Source organism: Nelumbo nucifera, chromosome 1 (assembly GCF_055504915.1).
Source record: "Nelumbo nucifera cultivar China Antique chromosome 1, China Antique-T2T, whole genome shotgun sequence".
Lineage (NCBI taxonomy): Eukaryota > Viridiplantae > Streptophyta > Magnoliopsida > Proteales > Nelumbonaceae > Nelumbo > Nelumbo nucifera.
Genome location: NC_142649.1, coordinates 108713752 through 108733018, shown reverse-complemented (window position 1 = coordinate 108733018; position 19267 = coordinate 108713752). Strand labels below are relative to the sequence as shown.

The 19267-nt window shown below is 45.2% G+C and overlaps 2 protein-coding genes across 2 annotated transcripts; one reads left to right on the top strand and one right to left on the bottom strand.

Annotated features, from left to right (window-relative positions):
- Positions 1-1508: 1508 nt before the first annotated feature.
- Positions 1509-2054, bottom strand: LOC148803684 (uncharacterized). Its single transcript, XM_088897155.1, has one exon. The coding sequence runs from the start codon at positions 2052-2054 to the stop codon at positions 1509-1511; it is 546 nt and encodes a 181-aa protein (XP_088753281.1).
- A 9921-nt stretch (positions 2055-11975) lies between these two features.
- Positions 11976-15328, top strand: LOC104606019 (type I inositol polyphosphate 5-phosphatase 5). The gene is made up of 10 exons (XM_010271024.2): positions 11976-12213; positions 12382-12469; positions 12595-12669; positions 12910-12994; positions 13094-13198; positions 13366-13942; positions 14163-14356; positions 14472-14580; positions 14676-14824; positions 14917-15328. Exons 1-10 carry the CDS (start codon positions 12112-12114, stop codon positions 15140-15142), a joined length of 1710 nt encoding a protein of 569 aa, XP_010269326.2. The 5' UTR covers positions 11976-12111; the 3' UTR covers positions 15143-15328.
- The last annotated feature ends 3939 nt before the right edge of the window (positions 15329-19267 follow it).

The following is a 19267-nucleotide window of genomic DNA, read 5'->3' as shown; positions in this document are numbered from 1 at the left end:
GATGAAGCAGCTCGGAGCATACTGACTCCAAAGTATAGCCTTCTCAAGAGCCAAAGCGCAGTATACGCCGAGGAGGTCGCTAGCTAGGCCGAGCTGCCGGTCGCTCAGCTCGGAGCACAAGCGGCTACCCATTGCATGGTGGTAAGTTCTATCTTGACTTCTTCAATTTTGTACTTAACTTCTCTTGTACTAACTCTTGTTCTTTTCTCTTGGCAGGTGAACTCCACTATACATGCCCTGACTTACCAGTCTGAGGTGCATCTAAAGCGAGCCTTCTCGCGAGGCTCACACCGAGCTAAATTTGGCCCGCAATGAAGTTAACCAGTTAAAGAAGGATGCTCGAGTTCATAAGGAGTTTATCACGCTGCGGATGTCTGAGAAGGAGGAGCTCGCGGGGGAGAAAGCGGCGTTGAAGAGGGAGGTGGAGAACCTCGAGGCCCACGTAAAGGAGCGAACTGAGATACTCCTTCAAGCTGTGGAGGAGGACAAAGTCAAGGCCATCGAGGAATATAAGGCCTCGGAGGAGTACTGGAGGGAAATGATTGAGGTGGGGATGGAGAGTTACCACAAAGGCTTCAAGCTTAGTAGGTGGCTGACCCGACGTGAATTCCCTCAGCTCGACCTTAGCACCACTACGAATTCGAGGGTCACAAAGGAAATGGCTGCCGAAGCTGCTGAAGATCCGGACTCCAAGGCAGAAAGCGACAACGAGCTGTTCGGTGACATCGAGGAGACCGGTGTTGATGAGTGTATGGACCCTCCTGATGAAGCCTCAGACAAGGGCGAAGAGCACAGAGATGAATAGAGACTTCTTTTTATCTCCTATATTGTATACCCCGGGCCTCCAAGCTCGGTTTATAGTGAATTTCCTTTTTTTTGTACTCGAAGTTTGATATCAATGAAATACACTTCTTGACTTATCTTTGTTCAAAAAATGTTCCAAGTGTAAATAATTCTCAAACTGACGAACTAAACCACGTAGGTTACCTCTAACTATCGAGCTACTGAGCTGGACTACAAGTAGGGATAACTTAAATAAAATTGTACCATGCAAGTTACCCCGAATTGTCGAGCTACCGTGCTAGACTAGGAGTAGGGGTAACTTCACATAATGTACGCCGAGGTGAGTAGACATTGTAGGGTATATACCCGACCTGTCTGCGCACGGGCTACTCGCTTAGATGTCGGTTGCCCCTTAGAGCTAGTGGATCCAACTTGTTATTATATGCCGAACTGGACTAGACGTCGTAGGGTTTATACCCGATCTGTCTATGCCTTGGGCATGAGGGCTGATTTTCCTATGCCGAAGAGGCAAGTAGCACTTGTCTGCCTATGCCGAAGAGGCGACTAGGACTTGTCCACCCATGCTGAAGAGGCGACTGGAACTTGTCCGCCCATGCCAAAGAGGCGATTGGGACTTGTTCGTAGTGCCAAGGTCATATGTCAGCTCAGCATCATGGCCCTTGGGCTTCTGGGAGTGACTCGTAGTCCTCTCTCTAGTTCGGCGATCACGAATAGTATCTTCTCAGGTTACCGACGTTGCATGCTCGAGGTATTTGTTTCCCTTCCAAGGTCTCGAGCTCGTACGTACCTTCCTCAAATACCTGTCTTACTCGGAATGAACCTTTCCAGTTCGGTCTGAGCTTACCAACACCAGGCTCAGGCACCATAACCTTTCGTAGAACTAGGTCACCGACACGGAAGTGTCGCTTCTTGACTCGGGCATTATAGTACCAAGCTACTTTCTGCCAGTAAGCTGTAGTTCGGATGTATGTCAGGTCTCGTACTTCTTCCACCAAGTCTACGTTGGTACGAAGCTCGTCATTGTTTGTCTCCTCTTCGTAGGCTTCCAAGCGTAGCGTAGGCACCTCAATTTCTGTTGGGATCACTGATTCCATGCTGTAAGTGAGAGTGAAGGGGGTCTCACCTGTGGTAGTCTTGATAGTGGTTCGATAGGCCCATAGCACACTGGGCAGTTCGTCCACCCACAGTCCTTTTGCTCGAGCTAAACGAACTTTCAGTCCACGGAGTATGGCTCTGTTGGTGACTTCCATTTGCCCATTTGCCTGGGGGTGTGCCACCGAGGTGAAGTTTTGTTGTATTCCCATCTCGGCACACCAATTCTGAAATTTGATATCCTCGAATTGCTTTCCGTTGTCGGAGATGAGTACCGAGGTAGCCCGAAGTGAGATACGATATTCCTCCAAAAAAAGTTTTGTATGTTGCGGGCCGTGATCGTCGTTAGGGGTTCCGCTTCCACCCACTTTGTAAAATACTCCACTACTACAACCAAAAATTTCCTCTGTCCTGTCGCAGGCGGGAATGGGCCAAGTATGTCGGTTCCTCTCTGTGCGAAGGGCCATGGGCTGGTAAGGTATTTGAGGTTGACAATAGGTCGGTGGTGGATGTTGGCATGCCTCTGACATTTGTTGCACTTCTTGACGAGCTCGAGTGCGTCTGCCTTCATTGTGGGCCAGTAATAACCTTGTCGTAATGCCTTCTAGGTGAGAGCTCTACCCCCCAAATGTCCGCCACACAAGCCTTCATGGGTATCGCGGAGAACTAGCTCGACCTTTAAGGGTCGCATCCAGCGCAAGTAGGGGAGCGTGAAAGATCTCCTATACAACTATCCATCTATGATGATGTACTTAGCTGACTGGCGCTCTACCCTTCGGGCCGCATTGCATTCTACAAGGAGGGTCCCGTGAAGCAGGTAACTCACGAGTGGGTCGATCCAGTTCGACTCTGCTTGTACTATAGGAGCAACCTCTCCTGCCCACTCGAGAATGTTGGGCCGAGGTAAGTCCTTTATGAACACAATCTGCATGGTGTTGGTGCTGGTGCTAGTTAATCGGGACAAGGCATCGGCCTCTACATTCTCGGATCTCAGGATCTGCCTGATGAAGTAGGAGATGAAGCCACGCAGTATCTCCCTAACCTTGGCCAAATAGGCAGCCATGGTGGTGTCGCGGGCTTCGTACTCGCCGTTGATTTGGTTGACCACAAGCTGGGAGTCGCTGTAGATGATAAGGTGCTTAGCCTTTACTTCCTTCGCTAAAGTGAGCCCGGCGACTAATGCTTCATACTCTGCTTCGTTGCTCAATGCTGCGAACCCGAACCGGAGTGCGTATTCCAGCTTCACCCCGCTTGGACCGTATAGAATGCAATGCTTCATACTCTGCTTCATACTCCGCTTCCTTGTTGGTTGGATGATCCGTCAACATGGAGGATCCTGGGCTCCTCGTCCCAGGTCAGACCTACTCTCATCGGGATTGGTGCTGCACTGGTTGAAGTTTCCTTCGTGTGCTCAAGCTCGTCCAGCTCGGGGATTGTGGTGCTGAACGTACATTCTGCCATGAAATTGGCCAAGGCTTGGGCTTTAATTGCCGTCTGAGGTTCGTATCGGATATCGTACTTACTGAGTTCGATGGGCCATTTCGTCAATCTTCCAAACACCTCAGGCTTGAGCAAGATCTGTCTCAGAGGCTTGTTGGTGAGGATTACGACGGTGTGGGCTTGGAAGTATGGACGAAGCTTCTGAGCTACTATGACTAGCGCGTACGCCAGCTTCTCGATCTCCGGATACATTGTTTCAGCATCCTGCAAAACCTTGCTAACATAGTAGATGGGTCATGGGACCCGATCTACCTCTTTTATCAGTACCGAGCTGACCACTTCGTCACTCGCGGAGAGGTACAACTTTAAAATATCCCCTTCCTCGGGGCGGGTCAAAACCGGGATACTAGCTAAGTATCTTTTTAGCTCGTTGAAGGTGAGCTGACGCTCCGCGGTCCACTTGAAGTCTTTACTTTTCTTTATAGACTTAAAGAAAGGCAAGCAGTGACCTGCCGACTTAGACATAAAATGACTCAGAGCGGCTATACAGCCATTCAGCCTCTAAACCTCTTTTATTTTGCGAGGTGGTCTCATATCTAAGATGGCCTTTATCTTTTCTAGGTTGGCTTCGATGCCACGTCGGTTGACTATGTAGCCTAAGAATTTACCTGAGGTGACGCTGAAGACACATTTGTTGGAATTTAACTTCATATTGTACTTTTGTAAAATTTTAAAAACATTTTGTAAATCATTTAATAAAAATTTTGAAAATAGGGTCTTAACGACCATATCATCTACATAGCATTCAACTTTATTGCCGATTAACAGCTCAAAAATCCTATTTACAAGTCTTTGAAAGGTTGCCCCAACATTTTTTCGTCCAAAGGGCATAACCTTATAGCAGTACAGTCCGAGCCCAGTGATAAAGGTCGTCTTTTCTTCATCGGCAGGGTCCATCCTGATATGGTTGTAACCCGAGTATGCATCCGGAAAGCTCAGTAACTCATGCCCTGAGGTCGCATCCACTAGGCGGTCGATCTTGAGCAGTGGAAAACAATCTTTTGGGCAGGATCTATTCAGGTCGGTATAATCGACGCACATGTGCCATTTATCGTTGGCCTTTTTTACCAGAACTGGGTTAGCTACCCAGCTTAAGTAATGGACCTCCCTGATGAAGTCTGCCACTAAGAGCTTCCCAACCTCTTCATCGACTATCCTCTAGTGCTCCGGGACGAGATTGCGTTTTTTCTGTCTAACGGGCTTGACTAAGGGATCGATATTTAATTTGTGAGTTAGAACTTTAGAATCTATTCCGGGCATTTCTACCATGGACCATGCAAATACATCTACATTCTGAAGTAAAAAACTTGCCAGCTGAGAGCGAAGTGGTTCCTCGAGACTGGGATGTGAACTGTCTCCTCTATCGGTGTAGCTCGGTCCTCGGCATACTCTGTAGGTCGCTCGAGATTGACGTCAGCCACTAGTTTGGCTTTCCCCTTGAGGGCGGCTACGTAGCATTTGTGAGATTCGAGCTGATCTCCTCGCGCAACCCCTACTCCATAGTCCGTAGGGAACTTCATGGCCAGGTAATAGGTGGATACTACTGCACGTAGGGTGTGCGTAATGGGCCGACCTACTATGGCGTTATAGGGAGATGGGGTTGCAACTACTAGAAACGTGTGCTCGAACCTCGCTATGTTCGGCCACGTGCCGACCTCCATAGGTACTGAAACTCGCCCTAGGGGTCTGACTTCCTCGCCACTGAAGCCTACCAGGGGGTATCCGTTGGCTTAAGATCGCTTTCCTGCAGCTAGAGCCGAGCTACCTAAGTCAACTAGGATGCGCTTGACTTCAAAATCGTTGAGCCTCAGCTTTATCACTAGAGCGTCATAATGGGGATACTGGATCCCGCGCGCATAATCTCTTGTGAAGTAGATCGGCTCTTCAATTCTAGGTCGCTTTGGCAGGTTCTACTCCTCGCTTTCTAATTCGCAAACTGAAGTTCGACCTACTGCCGAAGTACAGCCTGCGATGATGGACCCGCCAGTAATCATATGGATTACTCCGCGGATCGGTCTCTCTTAAGGTAGTTACCATGGCGGCTGCTCGTTTTGTCTGTTATTGGACTCAAGAGCATTTCTTCTCTGGTCCCCCTGCTGGTCTGCTTGGTTTCTTTCTTCTCTTTGGATAAAATTTTTGAGATACCCATGATGGATGAGCTCTTCGATCTCGTCGCGGATGTTCCTACAGTTCTCTGTACTGTGTCCGTGATCTTTGTGAAAGTGACAGTAAATGTTTCTGTTCCTGGTGGTGAGATCTCCCCTCAACCTAGGAGGCCACTTGACAAAGGAGGCGCCTTTGATAGCCATCAGGATTTATCCCCTAGTCGGGGACTTACTCTTTCTTCTCTTATTCGCGCCGTTACCTGTGTTGTCACCTTCTTTTTTTCTCTTCTCTACTGGATTATTAGTCCTCTGATTCATCTCTTCCTCGGTCCTGATGAACTGGTCGGCTAGCTTGAAGAATTCTGCTATATCTTTCGGCTTGTTGGCTACCACATGCCACTTGAATTCCCTGTAGGTTATGCCCTTTTTTGCTGTCGTGAGTCTCACCGCTGGATCTAGGTCGGGGATCTGCAGGCATGTATCATTGAAACGCTTAATGTAGCTTCTGATGGACTCCCCTTCTCTCTGAACTACATTAAGGAGACTCTCTTGGGACCTCAGATGAAGTGCGAGGTGAACAGCTCCACGAATTGCGCCCAACTCTTGATTATTCCTAGCGCTAGGTTCCGATACCATGTGCGAGCTACTCCTTTGAATGTGGTGGAGAAAGCTACACATATGCAGGACTCGTTAGCCCCAGCTAGGTGCATCTGGGACTAGAAGGAGTCCATGTGATCGTTGGGATCAAAAGATCCGTCGTACTTGTCAAGGGGAGGCATCTTGAAGTCCTTGGGCATTGGGGTCGCCAAGAGCTCGGGAGATAGAGGGGATGACCCAGAGAGTAGGGGGATGGTCTTTGTTGCTACCCAGCTTGCCTCTTCTTTACCTTTAATTTGTTTCTGTTGGTTTGGTCTCACGAGCTAGAGTTCGGCGTGCCTTGCGACGCCTTCATTGCTGCTTTTACATCGGCTCAGCATTGGTACTACTAACCTTTGTATGGTCTGGTACTGCTCTGCTACGAGGTAGCTCTTGGTTCCTTGGGTTTTGATGCTGGCTGTCGTGAATAGAAGGGCCTTGCCTTGAGTTCACGGCCAACACCCCGAACCGGTTACCTGCGAGCGATCCACCTTCCTAATGTGAATGCTGAGGAAGAGTAGCTCTATTGGGCTATGTGTCTTCGGACCTGTTTCTGATATTGCCTTGTGAAGCGGGCGGAGTGATTTGTCCATGTCTCCTGCCGCGAGGGGAGACTTGGCTCCCAAGAGGTCAATTCTGATGAGTTGTTGGGTGCTGGGTGGAACTGGTTGCTGGCTTTGCTGCAGTGGAGGGAACTACTACTGGTAGTAGTGGTAAAACACTTGCTGCTGGTATTGTTGAAACTACTGGACCTACTGCATTCGGACCTGAATGGCCTGCACGCAGTGTACCTGGTCATCGAACTGGGACTGCCCGACTCCGACTCCGAGGGGAACCACAGATGGTTCAGCAAAGGTTGCACCCACGACTAGAGGGAGTGGGGCGTTTACTTGTGTAGCGCTTTGTGGCACGGTCAGTGTTGGAATCCCAGCCACAGTGAGCGGTATGGTGAACTGACTAATGCACACTGTTGGAAACTATGGTTGTTCACGGGTCGGGTTGGGTTGGTTTACTGATGTTTTTCCAACCAACCCGACCTGGTCGGGTTACTTGAAATTGAAACCAAAACCGACCCTGTGTTAAGCAAAACCGACCTGATCGGTTTGAGTCGGTTTGAGTCGGTTTGGGTCGGTTTTGGCTCTAATTAGTGGTGACTTAGTTGTTGTTCAAGTGTTCATTTCTGGCTCTACATTCCCAAAGGAAACCAACATTTCCTTAATGTTTTGTGGCCCATCCATGGATCCAGTTGTGGAGGGAGTAGAGTTTGAGAGGCAACTTAGTTAAGTAGGTTGTAACTAGGATAGAGACAACTTAATTAAGTAGGAACTAAGTAGGTTGTAACTACTAACTAGGAACTAACTACTAAGTCGATTCGTTTTGGGTTGGTTTCGGTTTTCACACATGAAAACTGAAACCTAACCGAATCATCGGTTTATGAATTTTTATAACCCGAAACCGACCAATGCTAAAGAAAACCCAGCCGACTCGAGTTGAGTCGGTTTGGGTTGGTTAGTTTGGTCAGGTTGGGTCTTCTTATGAACAGCCCTATTGGAAACTGAGGTTTCCCCCCCAGAGACGTTCATTTCAGTGCTCTGTCCGGCGTGACTGGATTGATTTCTGATGAGCTGTTGATTGTGGAGAAGGCTTTTTGTAGCGGTTCCCACAGACGGCGCCAATTGATGTTGCACGATCTGAATACTCCCTGCTGGAGGATGATCTGGTTTCCAATCGAATGGCGAGCTATCTAAATCTGCAAAATAAGATCAGAGAACCTGGGGTGGCTAGCCCGGCGAGGTCGCTCCGATGCGTAAGTTAGTAAGCTGTAGCGAGCTAAGATAGATACGAATGTAGAGAGCTAGAAAGCTAGAGAGCAGAGAAATCACTCGTACCTCATGCCATTGGGGTTGGAACCTTTATATAGTTGAGTATTCATGGGGCACACGAAAGAGTTTCGGGATATTTGGGATGTGGAGATAGTGTTTGCTCTGCTTCCGAAGGAATAACATACAGGTAAGGCTTATCTCATTCCTCCTCCGATTCCAGCGGAGTGAGGATAAGTGCTTATTGTGATCCCCGGAAAGGTCGGGGCCTGTTAACTTATCGTGATCTCGAGGGATTCGGGAGTCATTGGAGAGACCTCTAGAGTTGGTTACGTGTCGATTCGAGTAGTTGGTTCCGAACTGGTACTTCAGCCTTTTAGTTCCGAACTGGCTTGAATATCGAGGTGAGACCTGCATCGAGGTGGCTTTGCTCCGTGGTGATCCTTAAGCCGTGGCCTTTGTGTCGAGGTGACTGAATACGCGAGCTCCATTGTTGCGAACTGAGCTTGTCAGGCTGAGTTGTCATCTCTTGGTCAGGTCGTGTCCACGTGTTCCCTTTTTACTAGGTCGGGCCAAATCACCCTTCATCAATAATAATAATAATAATAATAATAATAATAATAATAATAATAATAATAACAATAATAATAATAATAATAATTTAATATTACTGATTTCAAAATCAATACACACATAATTAGAATATATTATTAGTAAATAATAGTAATAATAATATACTTATTTTTATTACTGATTTCATAATTATTAATATATTATTAATCTATATTACTCAATAAAGACATGGAATAAAAAATATTCAAATTACCACTAAATGAATGAACTAAAAATCTATGAGTATTCTAATTGACTTGAATTTGACACATCAACATGCCCAAAATTATAATTCCAACCTACATTTTCTATTTCTATTTCCTAATTCCCATAATTCAAAAATATCATTAGGTTATGTACAGGTTTCCCTATCTTTTCCTAAAGATAAATTCTAGCCAGTCTAGGTGCATTGTGGAGAGCTTAGACTTAAAATCTATAACCATGATCGACCAAAAGAAGCGTTTCCACCTAAATTGGAGGTGACTTACATACTTAGGATGATCCCATTATTCTCCTTTCTTTCATGTTTCTTCTGTTGGATGTGCTTCAGAATCCTAATTATATTATCAATTGATTGTAGTCATACACGATGATGATTTGATTGTAATCATATATTTTTCATCTCTTACTTTAGAGGATGGATGAATCTACAAATGTTGTTTGGCATTGATTGTTTTTCTTAGCAACTCTTTGAATGATTTTCTTCCTTCTTTGCCTCTTTGAATGGATATCACAAATGCTTTTTATCCATTCATATGTCTCTAAATATTAAGTAGTATTGGTGATATTGTTGTAAACATCCATCTAAGTTTACTATTTTATAAATAGAATAATGATTTCAAAGTTATTGATACTTTTTTGGGGTGGGCTCAACAGGACATTGATTTTTTATTGTTAAATAGTAAATTTCAAATTAAATGATACTGTAGTTGTCGCTTAGTATGGGGTCATTGTCTAGATAAAAACATGGTAAGTCTCTTAAATCAAATAAAGAGCCTACCCTAAATGTCTATTATAAATAATTAAAAAAATGAAATAATTCAGATTAAATCAAATAATTACTTACTCAAAATTACTGAATTAAGTTAATAATAATAACAATCAATTATTTATAGAAATAATTAATAATAATAACAATCATCAAGTACTTATTTAAGTAAATAATAAAAAATGAAATAACAATCGTCAGTTATCATTAATGTTTATTCAAAGCATGCCCCGTAATAATTACCAAATACAATAATTAAACCTTAAATAAGAATCAATATTTATTAATAGTCATTAAAAATGTTAAGCCAAATCATTAATGTTTATTCTTAAATGGAAAATTTGAATTAACAAATCTATTATATAATAATTATACTCAGTTGGAAAAAATATTTTAAGTAAATATTTAAATAATTACAAATTTAGTTAATGTTATTACTAAATAACAAAAATTTTAAACTAAATACTAAAATAAATTAATAATAATAATAATGGTTAAATTAAAGTAATAAACATTTCAAGTTGAATTTAATGACCCGTATAATTATACAGATTTGACATATAAGGGTCAATTTATGTGGACGTATAGACTATGTAAGTGTTAAAAAATGACAGTTTATAAACAATAATAAAAAATAATAATAAAAATCATTAATATTTATTCATATATATATATATATAAAATTAACTTCCCCATACTTGATACGGGGTCATTCACTAGTTACATATGAGGATGAGGAGCAAAAAATCCGCTGCGACTATAGTCCCAGGTGACACCGGACGAGAAGAAAAAAATCTGCTGTGACCATCAAGCATTTGAAATGAAAAAAATAAAAAAAAAATCATTTAATGTCATGAATTTATTTCGAAGATTCGGCTATTGATGCAGGAGAAAAATTTATAACCAATCAAATCAATGATCAAATGATAGATAACATAAAAGTGAACCAATCAATGATCAAACGATAAATGATAGATTTCATAAATAAAAGTGATAACCAATCAATGATCAAACGATAAATGATAGATTTCATAAATAAAAGTGATAACCAATCAATGATCAAACGATAAATGATAGATTTCATAAATAAAAGTGATAACCAATCAACGGATATCATAAAAAATTGAATTCACTGAAGTTTTGATTGGCCAAAGCTAAGCTCTTTCCGACAAAGCTTTTTGTGTTTCATTCGGATTAGATGCGACCAATGTCGCAGCAGATTTTTGCTCGAGGATGAGCAGTTATTTACAAAACTTTGGCTGTTCACGTTCGACAGCCTGCTGGCTTGCCAATAGACCTGTTCATGGGCCGGGTAGCCCGACGGCCCGGCCCGGCCCAGCCTACACCCCGGCCGGGCTTGGTCATATAATTAGGCCCGCGGGTCTGACCTCGGGCTTAACACAGTAAGCTTGACTGTGTTTCGGGCCGGGCTCGGGATTTGTCAAAAAAGCCCGGCCCGAGCCTGGCCCGGCCTGATTCAGTATTATATATTTTATAAAATATATAATATGTATTTTATATATTATATAAAATATATAAATAATATAATATTTATTAAAATATTATATTATAATTTAATATATATATATATATTTTATTCTTTTCTTTATAATTTCAATCTATCTCTCTTTATTCAGCTGCTTCAACATTAATAATAATAATAATAATATAGGCTTAATTTCGGGCCCGGGCCCAGGCTCGGGCTTCGGACTTTTTATGAGGGCCGGGCTCAGGCCCAAATTATAGGCCTGATGGTCGGGCCGGGCTCGGGCTCGGGCCTTAAAAAAATTTGTTAATACACAGTAAAAGCCCGGCCCGAGCCCGGCCCGGCCCGGCCCATGAACAGGTCTACTTGCCAACATGACTGTATCTGTGCAATCGGCGTGAACAAACGTTTCCTGTTGACAGCGGGTTTACTTTGGCTGTTGGGTTCTAACAATATAAGCTGCTGGGTACGTTTTGGGCAGTTCATCTATTCACGCCCATGCTTTGGTTTTTGATAATTACTAATTTAACCATTCACAGGATAACGTGGCATTTCCATAAATTCTCTCAACAGTATAGGCCTGTTTGCCCCAACAGCTAAAGTTTATCCGGTGACAGCCAAAATTTCCCAACTGAGATATCTTGCATGGGCCATGCATGCAGTAGAACAGACAGCAGTTAAACACTTAAAAAGTGAACCGGAAGAGCGCAACGGGCATTCCTGTAATTTTGAAGTTCAATAATCCGACGAGAGGATCTGTTGCTGTTGGGGCGCGCGATGAATTGGGTTGACGAGTTCCATCCACGGCTCCGAACTTAATGGCGGGAGAGTCTGCGAGCGGGAGAGAGAGCGAAACAATCGGCGAATCTTGAGTATACACGTTAGGGTCCTCTCTCTCTCTCTCTCTCTGTTTCTCTCTCTCTCTCTCTCCCTCTCCCTCTCTCTCCCTCCGTTTGGCAGAGCAATACCGGTATGGAATTTGGAACGCATTCAGGTGATGCCACAACCCCGCCGACGACATCTGACCCACCGTTCAATTCTTTGATTGAATGAATCAAGTATGAACCGATGTCCTCGTTTGCCGAGAGTGTGGAATTGGACCCCTACAATGAAACGACCAAAACCAACACCACCCTTGATAATTCTGTCAAGAGTGGCAAGAAGAAGAAGGTATTCTTACTTCTTACATTTTTTATCCAACATTAACTGAAAAGATGAATGACAAGAGGAAGAAGGAGGAGGTACCGATACCCGTTCCTTCTTTCTCTGTTATTTTATTCTGATTGAATTTTTTTTAATCATTATTATTTTGTGTTGCCTTTCCTTTCTGGGTCAAAGTCAAGCATTCTAAAGATTTTTGGTTCAAAGCGCCGAAACGGGAGAGATCCAAACGACGATATATTTAGACGAGGGGAAGTTGTTCTGGGTATTTCTTTCCTCTCCTTTTATCTGCTATTTTTGTTTCATCTAAAAAGGTTTTTTAAGGACAAAGGTGTAGATCTTCGAATTGTGTGAAGATGATTTTGCTAAAATCTTTGATTTAATGATCAGACCTGCAAAGGAGGATTACATCAAGGAAGGCTGCCTTCTTGGAAGCGTCTCCTATAATGAAAAAAAGCTTCTCAGGTGAGGGTTCATTAAAATTGACTATTTACAGGTAGTTAAGATTGAAAACCATGACTTCGATGGATATTGCATCTTTCGTACCCTTCCAGACAAAAGACAAAAATTGGGAAGCTGAAAATCCCACACGTTCGGATGGTTTTATCATATTTTCTTTAGTTTTATTCTATAGTTTTGAAAGCGAAATCCATTAGACTTTGAAGCTTGTAAATCAAGGATTTAATTTATTTCTTTTACATTCAGAAAGACAAGCAGATTCGAGAACCGAGGGGCTGGGATTCTCTAACTTTGAATTCTCAATGGCTAAAACCGAAGTTCAAGATTTCCGGTGCGAATTCTCGAGTTCCGGTGATCATTTTATAACAGGTGGTTTTCCTTGGATTTGATACATCTTTCCTGTCTCACATTTAGTGTTTATTAATTGCAGGATATTCGTTGGAACATGGAATGTGGGAGGTAGGCCTCCCAATAATTGCCTCAACCTTGAACATTTCTTGCAGGTGGAGGGCGCTTCAGACATATATGTTTTGGGGTATGCTTAAACTCCAATTTCATAGGCCGCGCGTAGTCATGTATTTTTATGTTTATGGTTCACATTTGAGGAATAATCTTTAGAGTCTTTTACTAGTTTTCTTCATTAATCCAAAAGCTCCAAATATGGATCAGACTAATGCAGTTGTCCCCCTGTATTTTCTTCAGGTTTCAGGAAATCGTCCCTTTAAATGCTGGAAATGTTTTAGTGATTGAAGACAATGAACCCGCGGCAAAATGGCTTGCCCTCATAAATCAAGCACTTAATGACCCACGTAATGACTGTTCTGAATCGAGCCAAAGCTCAAAACTACAAAACAACAGCAACCATCCCAAGGACCTGAAATTCAATAATGGAGGTCTCAACTTCTTTCAGAAACCTTCTCTCAAAATTCTAAGTCGAAATTTCAGGGCGGACAGCAGACGTCTTAAGGCATGCAACTGCCCTTTGGACTCACCTCCAGTCTTGCAAAGGCGTGTAACAGACGTCAGTGAAACCCTAATAAGGAGAACAGTAGGGGACACTATGCGCAACCCCCATGACAGCTGTTCAGGTGATAGTGATATCTTTTCAATTGCAGAAGTACCACCATCACATAGCCACTTAAATTACCGACTTATATCGAGCAAGCAGATGGTGGGTATCTTCCTCTCGATCTGGGTGAGGAATGAACTGGTTCAACATATCGGCCATCTCAGAGTTTCCTGTGTAAGCAGAGGAATCATGGGCTGCCTTGGCAACAAGGTCAGTTAATAATATACTGTGCTTAATTGCAAGCAGGTGTTTGGCTGATAACTTTTTCTTCAGTTTCTCTCCTTTCCTTGTTGAGGGAAACTCAACTATACTATTGGATCAAAGATGCAGGTGTTTAGTTCCAAGGCAATACCTACTTTTTTAACATGAAACTGGAACATGATTTCTTATGTTTTACTCAACTGCGCATGGATCTGGGTATAAATTGCAGGGATGCATATCAATAAGTATGTCACTGCACCAAACAAGCTTTTGCTTCGTATGCTGTCATTTGGCTTCGGGGGAAAAGGAAGGAGACGAGCTCCGGAGGAACATTGACGTGGCCGAGATCCTCAAAAATACCCAATTTAATAAGATTTGCAAGAACCCAAATAGCCGAGTCCCTGAAAAAATCGTCGACCATGAGTATGTTCATGTCAGAACTTATAACTGGAAGAAAAATGATTTCAATGTTTCTTCTTCTGTTACTACTATGAGCTTTCTAACCTGCGAATATGGATTTATGATCCAAACGTCACAGTCGAGTCATTTGGCTTGGAGATTTGAACTACCGGGTTTCCCTGAGCTACGAAGAAACAAGAACCCTGTTGGAGGACAATGACTGGGATGCTCTTCTAGAGAAGGACCAGGTTTGCATTCCTTGTTCTATCATCAGTATTTCTGTTTTGCTCAACTCCTTCCCTGAGTTGTCTTTATGTTTTCGCTATCTATCTTCTGTGCACAGTTAAACGTGGAGAGAGAAGCAGGGAGAGTATTTACGGGGTGGAACGAGGGAAGAATCCTATTTGCCCCAACTTACAAATATTCTTACAACTCTGACTCCTATGCCGGAGAGACGGTCAAATCGAAGAAGAAACGTAGAACTCCTGCATGGTATTGTCTGCCCCTCGCTCCTCTTCCTCTGAGTTACTAAACCACACATAATTAACCACTAAAGGTATGACAATGAATGAACTGAATTTCAGGTGCGATCGAATATTATGGTATGGTAATGGAATAGAACAATTGTCATACATTCGCGGAGAATCAAGATTCTCAGATCACAGACCAGTGTGTTCAGTCTTCCTTGTAGAAGTGGAGATGGGAAACAGTACCGCCACCAAGTTGATGAGGAAGGGGTTCTCAACCTGTACAACAGTGGATCATTTTAACGGCTTCATACCTCAAAGACACAGCTTCTGTGAGTCGTGAAAAGAATAGAGCTGTACTGTTGTATATTTCTCTGTAAAGTAGATAACAGAACCCCATCTTTTGTTTTTTTGTTTTTTTTTTTCTTTTAACGTGCTTTAATTTGTATCAATCTCTACACTGTAAGTCTGTAACTGAGAACAATCACTTACCCTTCATCAATTTAAAATATCATATTGTAGTACCGTACGTGAAACCCGGTCCCTTTTTTGGACCCTCATCAGTGGGATCAAGCCAATGATCCAAGAACCTGCAGCTCTTCCAATTGATCAGACTAACCTCACTGACCAGACCAGAGACGAATTTGCATCTAATAATAAAGTCAATTTTTCACTTTACTCTTCATCAATTTGTATCAATCTCATGATCGAGAGCTTGATTGGGAGGACTTTCACATTGTTGCCTTAGTCAGTTTTTCTGGGTGGGGCCCGCCCATCCAAAAGAAGCCTATAAATAATCAACGCCAACGGTTGATATATATGAAAAAACCCTATTGTAATGTTCAGCCACACTACTTAACATGGCTCTGGTTCTCGGTTATATTATAAGCTGCTTTTATGGCTTCTTCAAAAGCCCTCCCAGGCCCAGGGCATGTATCGGGTAGGATATAATAAATTTATTTGAAACGAGGAATTTTAATATGCAAGGGAACAGCCTAACTTATTACAACTTGATTACAAGTTGTCCTCGTTAGTTGTTGATGGAGGGAGATTTGGCCCGACCTCGTAGCTCAGGTACACGTAGGCGTGATCTAACTCAAACAGTGACTCACCATGATAGCACAACGGACGTAAGCACAACTCGGTGGGGAGGTCCCACCAAGTTCAGCACGGCAACTTGGCAGGTAAACTATTCGTCGAAAGTCGCTTCGCCTGCACCTCCTCCCCGGGGTTAAGGCACTTCGGGGGTCCCGAGTTCGGGGCACCCTGACCCCTTTTGAGACCCGAGCTCCTCCCAACGGACCTCGGGCCACTCCCAAGCAAGAACGCACTGATTCTTCTTCGGACGCCCCGAGGCACAAAGACCTCGGGTCGGCTAGCTCGGCACAACTGGCTGCAGGCAGCCCGTCACTCAAAGGACAGCCCAGCTCAGGGAAATTCGCAAGAGAACAGCTCGTTATAACATAGGAGGGCTTCCTGCCCAACCGCCGTACCCAACAAACCTGCGAATTGCAGGCATGTCGCCTCGCCACGCCTGCCACCTTCAGAAAGGCGTCCCACACCTGACAGACACGTACCCTACACGACGGCCCCGCGCGTGCCACCTCAGCCCTGCCTGTAACGGTTGTGGCAGACTGACAGTGGCGGTTATACCTGCCCTACCAGAAGTTAGAGGGCCTGGAGCAACGGAATTCAGTTATAAGGAGCTTATCCTCAAAGAACAAGGTATCTGGAATAGCTAGCGCAACCTGCACTCTTAGTGTTCACTCTCTTCTAGCTTCTTGCACACAGTACTAACTTAAGCATTGGAGCGTTCCCGCCGGGAAACCCCCTAGGAGTTCTTCCTCCTTCTCGTTTCAGGTACATCTCAGGAGCCACGCGAGCGCCGGCTAGGAGTGATCGGATTGTGCTACATCATTTGGCGCCGTCTGTGGGATATGCTTCAAAAAGCTTTTCCCTCCAAACTCTATCAGTTCCTTCTTCTTCCTTGAAACAACCCAACGCACATGGTTTCTTCTAGCAACGTCGGACGAAGCACGGAAATGGATAACTCCAGGGAACAACCCCAGCTTCCTACTGTCTGTATTGGACAGTTCATCGTCCCCCTCTCAGCGGACGGAATCCCCAACTTGAATGTCCCTCTCACAATGGCACCTGTCATCGCCCCACTCCCTACTATAGTCGGAACGACGTTCACCGAACCTTCGGTCGTGCCATCAGCGGCCAGCCCGAACCAGCTGGAGGACCTGGTGCAGTGCATGAGGGCCATGCAGGCTCAAATGCAACAGTTCCAACAACTTCAACTCTATCAACAGCACGTACTGCACCAGGACTCCCAGTATCAGTATCAGCAGCAGTTCCCCCAGCTGCCCCAACCTCAGCTCCAGCAGCCTCAGCTCTCGCCTCAGCGCCTAGCCTCGCAGCAAGCCAAATCTCGCCGCCAGAGCGAGCACTCCGGCCGAGGAGAGGCCCCCCAAAATCTCCCAAAAAATCAGGCCTCCCCCCACGGCAGACGGGAGAGACCAGCTATCCCGATCTCGCCATGGGCGGACAGGTCGGGAGGTCCCCGTCTCGGCAGGTCTACGTCACTGCGACAGTCGAAGTTCGGAACCCCGATCCTTGAAAACCGGTTCGAGATCCTGGCAACAGACTCCAAGCAGGACCCCTCTGTCTGTAGCCATCACCAGCAGACCGGGCCACTCACTGCGCAAACCATTCTGGACAGCGCAGAGGTGAGTAGCACGAACGCCGAGCCCATCAAGAAGCAGAGACGCCACCACCGAGCTCGTCGTTCTGTCACCCGCGATTTGCCCGAGCTCATGGGCAAAGAAGAGGTAGGCTCGGCCGAAGCCAAAGCTCCCTTCCTCTCGGTTCCGTCCCCCCTGTCTTCCGAACTTCTAGCAGTCCCGATGCCCAAGGATTTCAAGCTCCCCCCTCTTGATAAGTATGACGGGTCGTTCGACCCGAATGATCATATAGATGCCTTTCAGTCACAGATGCACCTGGCACGAGCCAGTGAGTCGTGCATGTGCGTGGCCTTCTCCACTACTTTTAGGGGAGCCGCCCGCACGTGGTACCGGAACTTGGCACCCGGGTCAATAAGAAGTTGGGCGCAGTTTGCGCAAGCCTTCACGTCCCACTTTGTCACCAGCAAATGGTGCCCGCAAACAGAAGAAAGCATCTTCAACGTGGCACAAAGAGAGGGAGAGTCCATCCGGAGCTATATCAAGCAGTTAAACGACGCTTGTATGCAGATACCGCGTCTGGACCCCGCCGTATGCCTTGTTGCAGCCAAGAAGGGCGTGGTGCACAAAGAGTTCAAGTGGCACATGGTCGTCAACCAACTTTCGACCATAACCGAGTTTCTAAAGCTTATAGATAAGTTCATAGCCACTGAAGAGGAGATCAACCAGAAGGGAGAGGCCGCACCCGAAAAAAGAAAGAGAGAAGGAGAGCCTTCTAGCCAAGGGGACACCCGAAGGAAAAATGAATCAGTTCGGGGGGCAAAGCCAGGTCAACTGTTCTGAGCTCCCGCACCAGACCGAGTTGATTACACTCCACTGAATGCAAAGCGGGCCGAAATCCTGATGGCGATCAAGGACGCCCCGTACGTGAAGTGGCCACCCCGTCTGAGGGGGAATCCAAATGAGAGAAATAAGAGTCTGTATTGCTGTTTTCACAAAGACCACGGTCACAGTACCGAGAGTTGTAAAAACCTCCGCGACGAGATAGAGGAGCTCATCCGTCGCTGATATTTGAGAAACTTTGTACAAAATAATAATAATAACAATAGTAATAGAACAGGTCGGCAAGGGGAGCACAGCAAAGATGCTCCCGAGTCCAGCAGCAGGCCGGCCGAACAACCGCAGAGGCAGCTTCCATAGGAGAGGCTAGTTCGGGGGACCATCCACATGATAGTGGAAGGTTCGATCGTTGCGGATTGCACCTCAGCAACAGCTCGGACGTCAATTCGTGAGGCCACCCTGGAAGAGCAGAACCCCCCAAAGCGGCCGAAGACGGAAGATCCAATTTTCTTCACAGAAGACGATGCGCGAGGGGTCCACTATCCCCATGATGACACACTCGTAATAAAGCTAAGAATCAACGACTTTGAGGTCAGGCGCGTACTCGTGGACTCAGGCAGCTCAGCCGACATCCTCTTCAAAGCTGCGTTTGACTAGCTTCAGTTGCAGAGAAGCGATCTGAGGGCTACGGACCCCCCTTTAGTGGGCTTCAGCGGAGAGGAAGTCCGCCCCCTTGGGAAAATAATAGTACCTGTAGAGATCGGCACATGGCCTTGTGTGGTCATATTCGAACACAACTTCCTAATGGTAGCGACCCCCTCTCCCTACAATGCCATAATAGGTTGACCGATCACCCATGTCCTACGGGCGGTGGTCTCCACTTACCACTTGGCTATGAAGTTCCCAACAGACTTCGGTGTGGGAGTAGTGCGGGGCGACCAGCT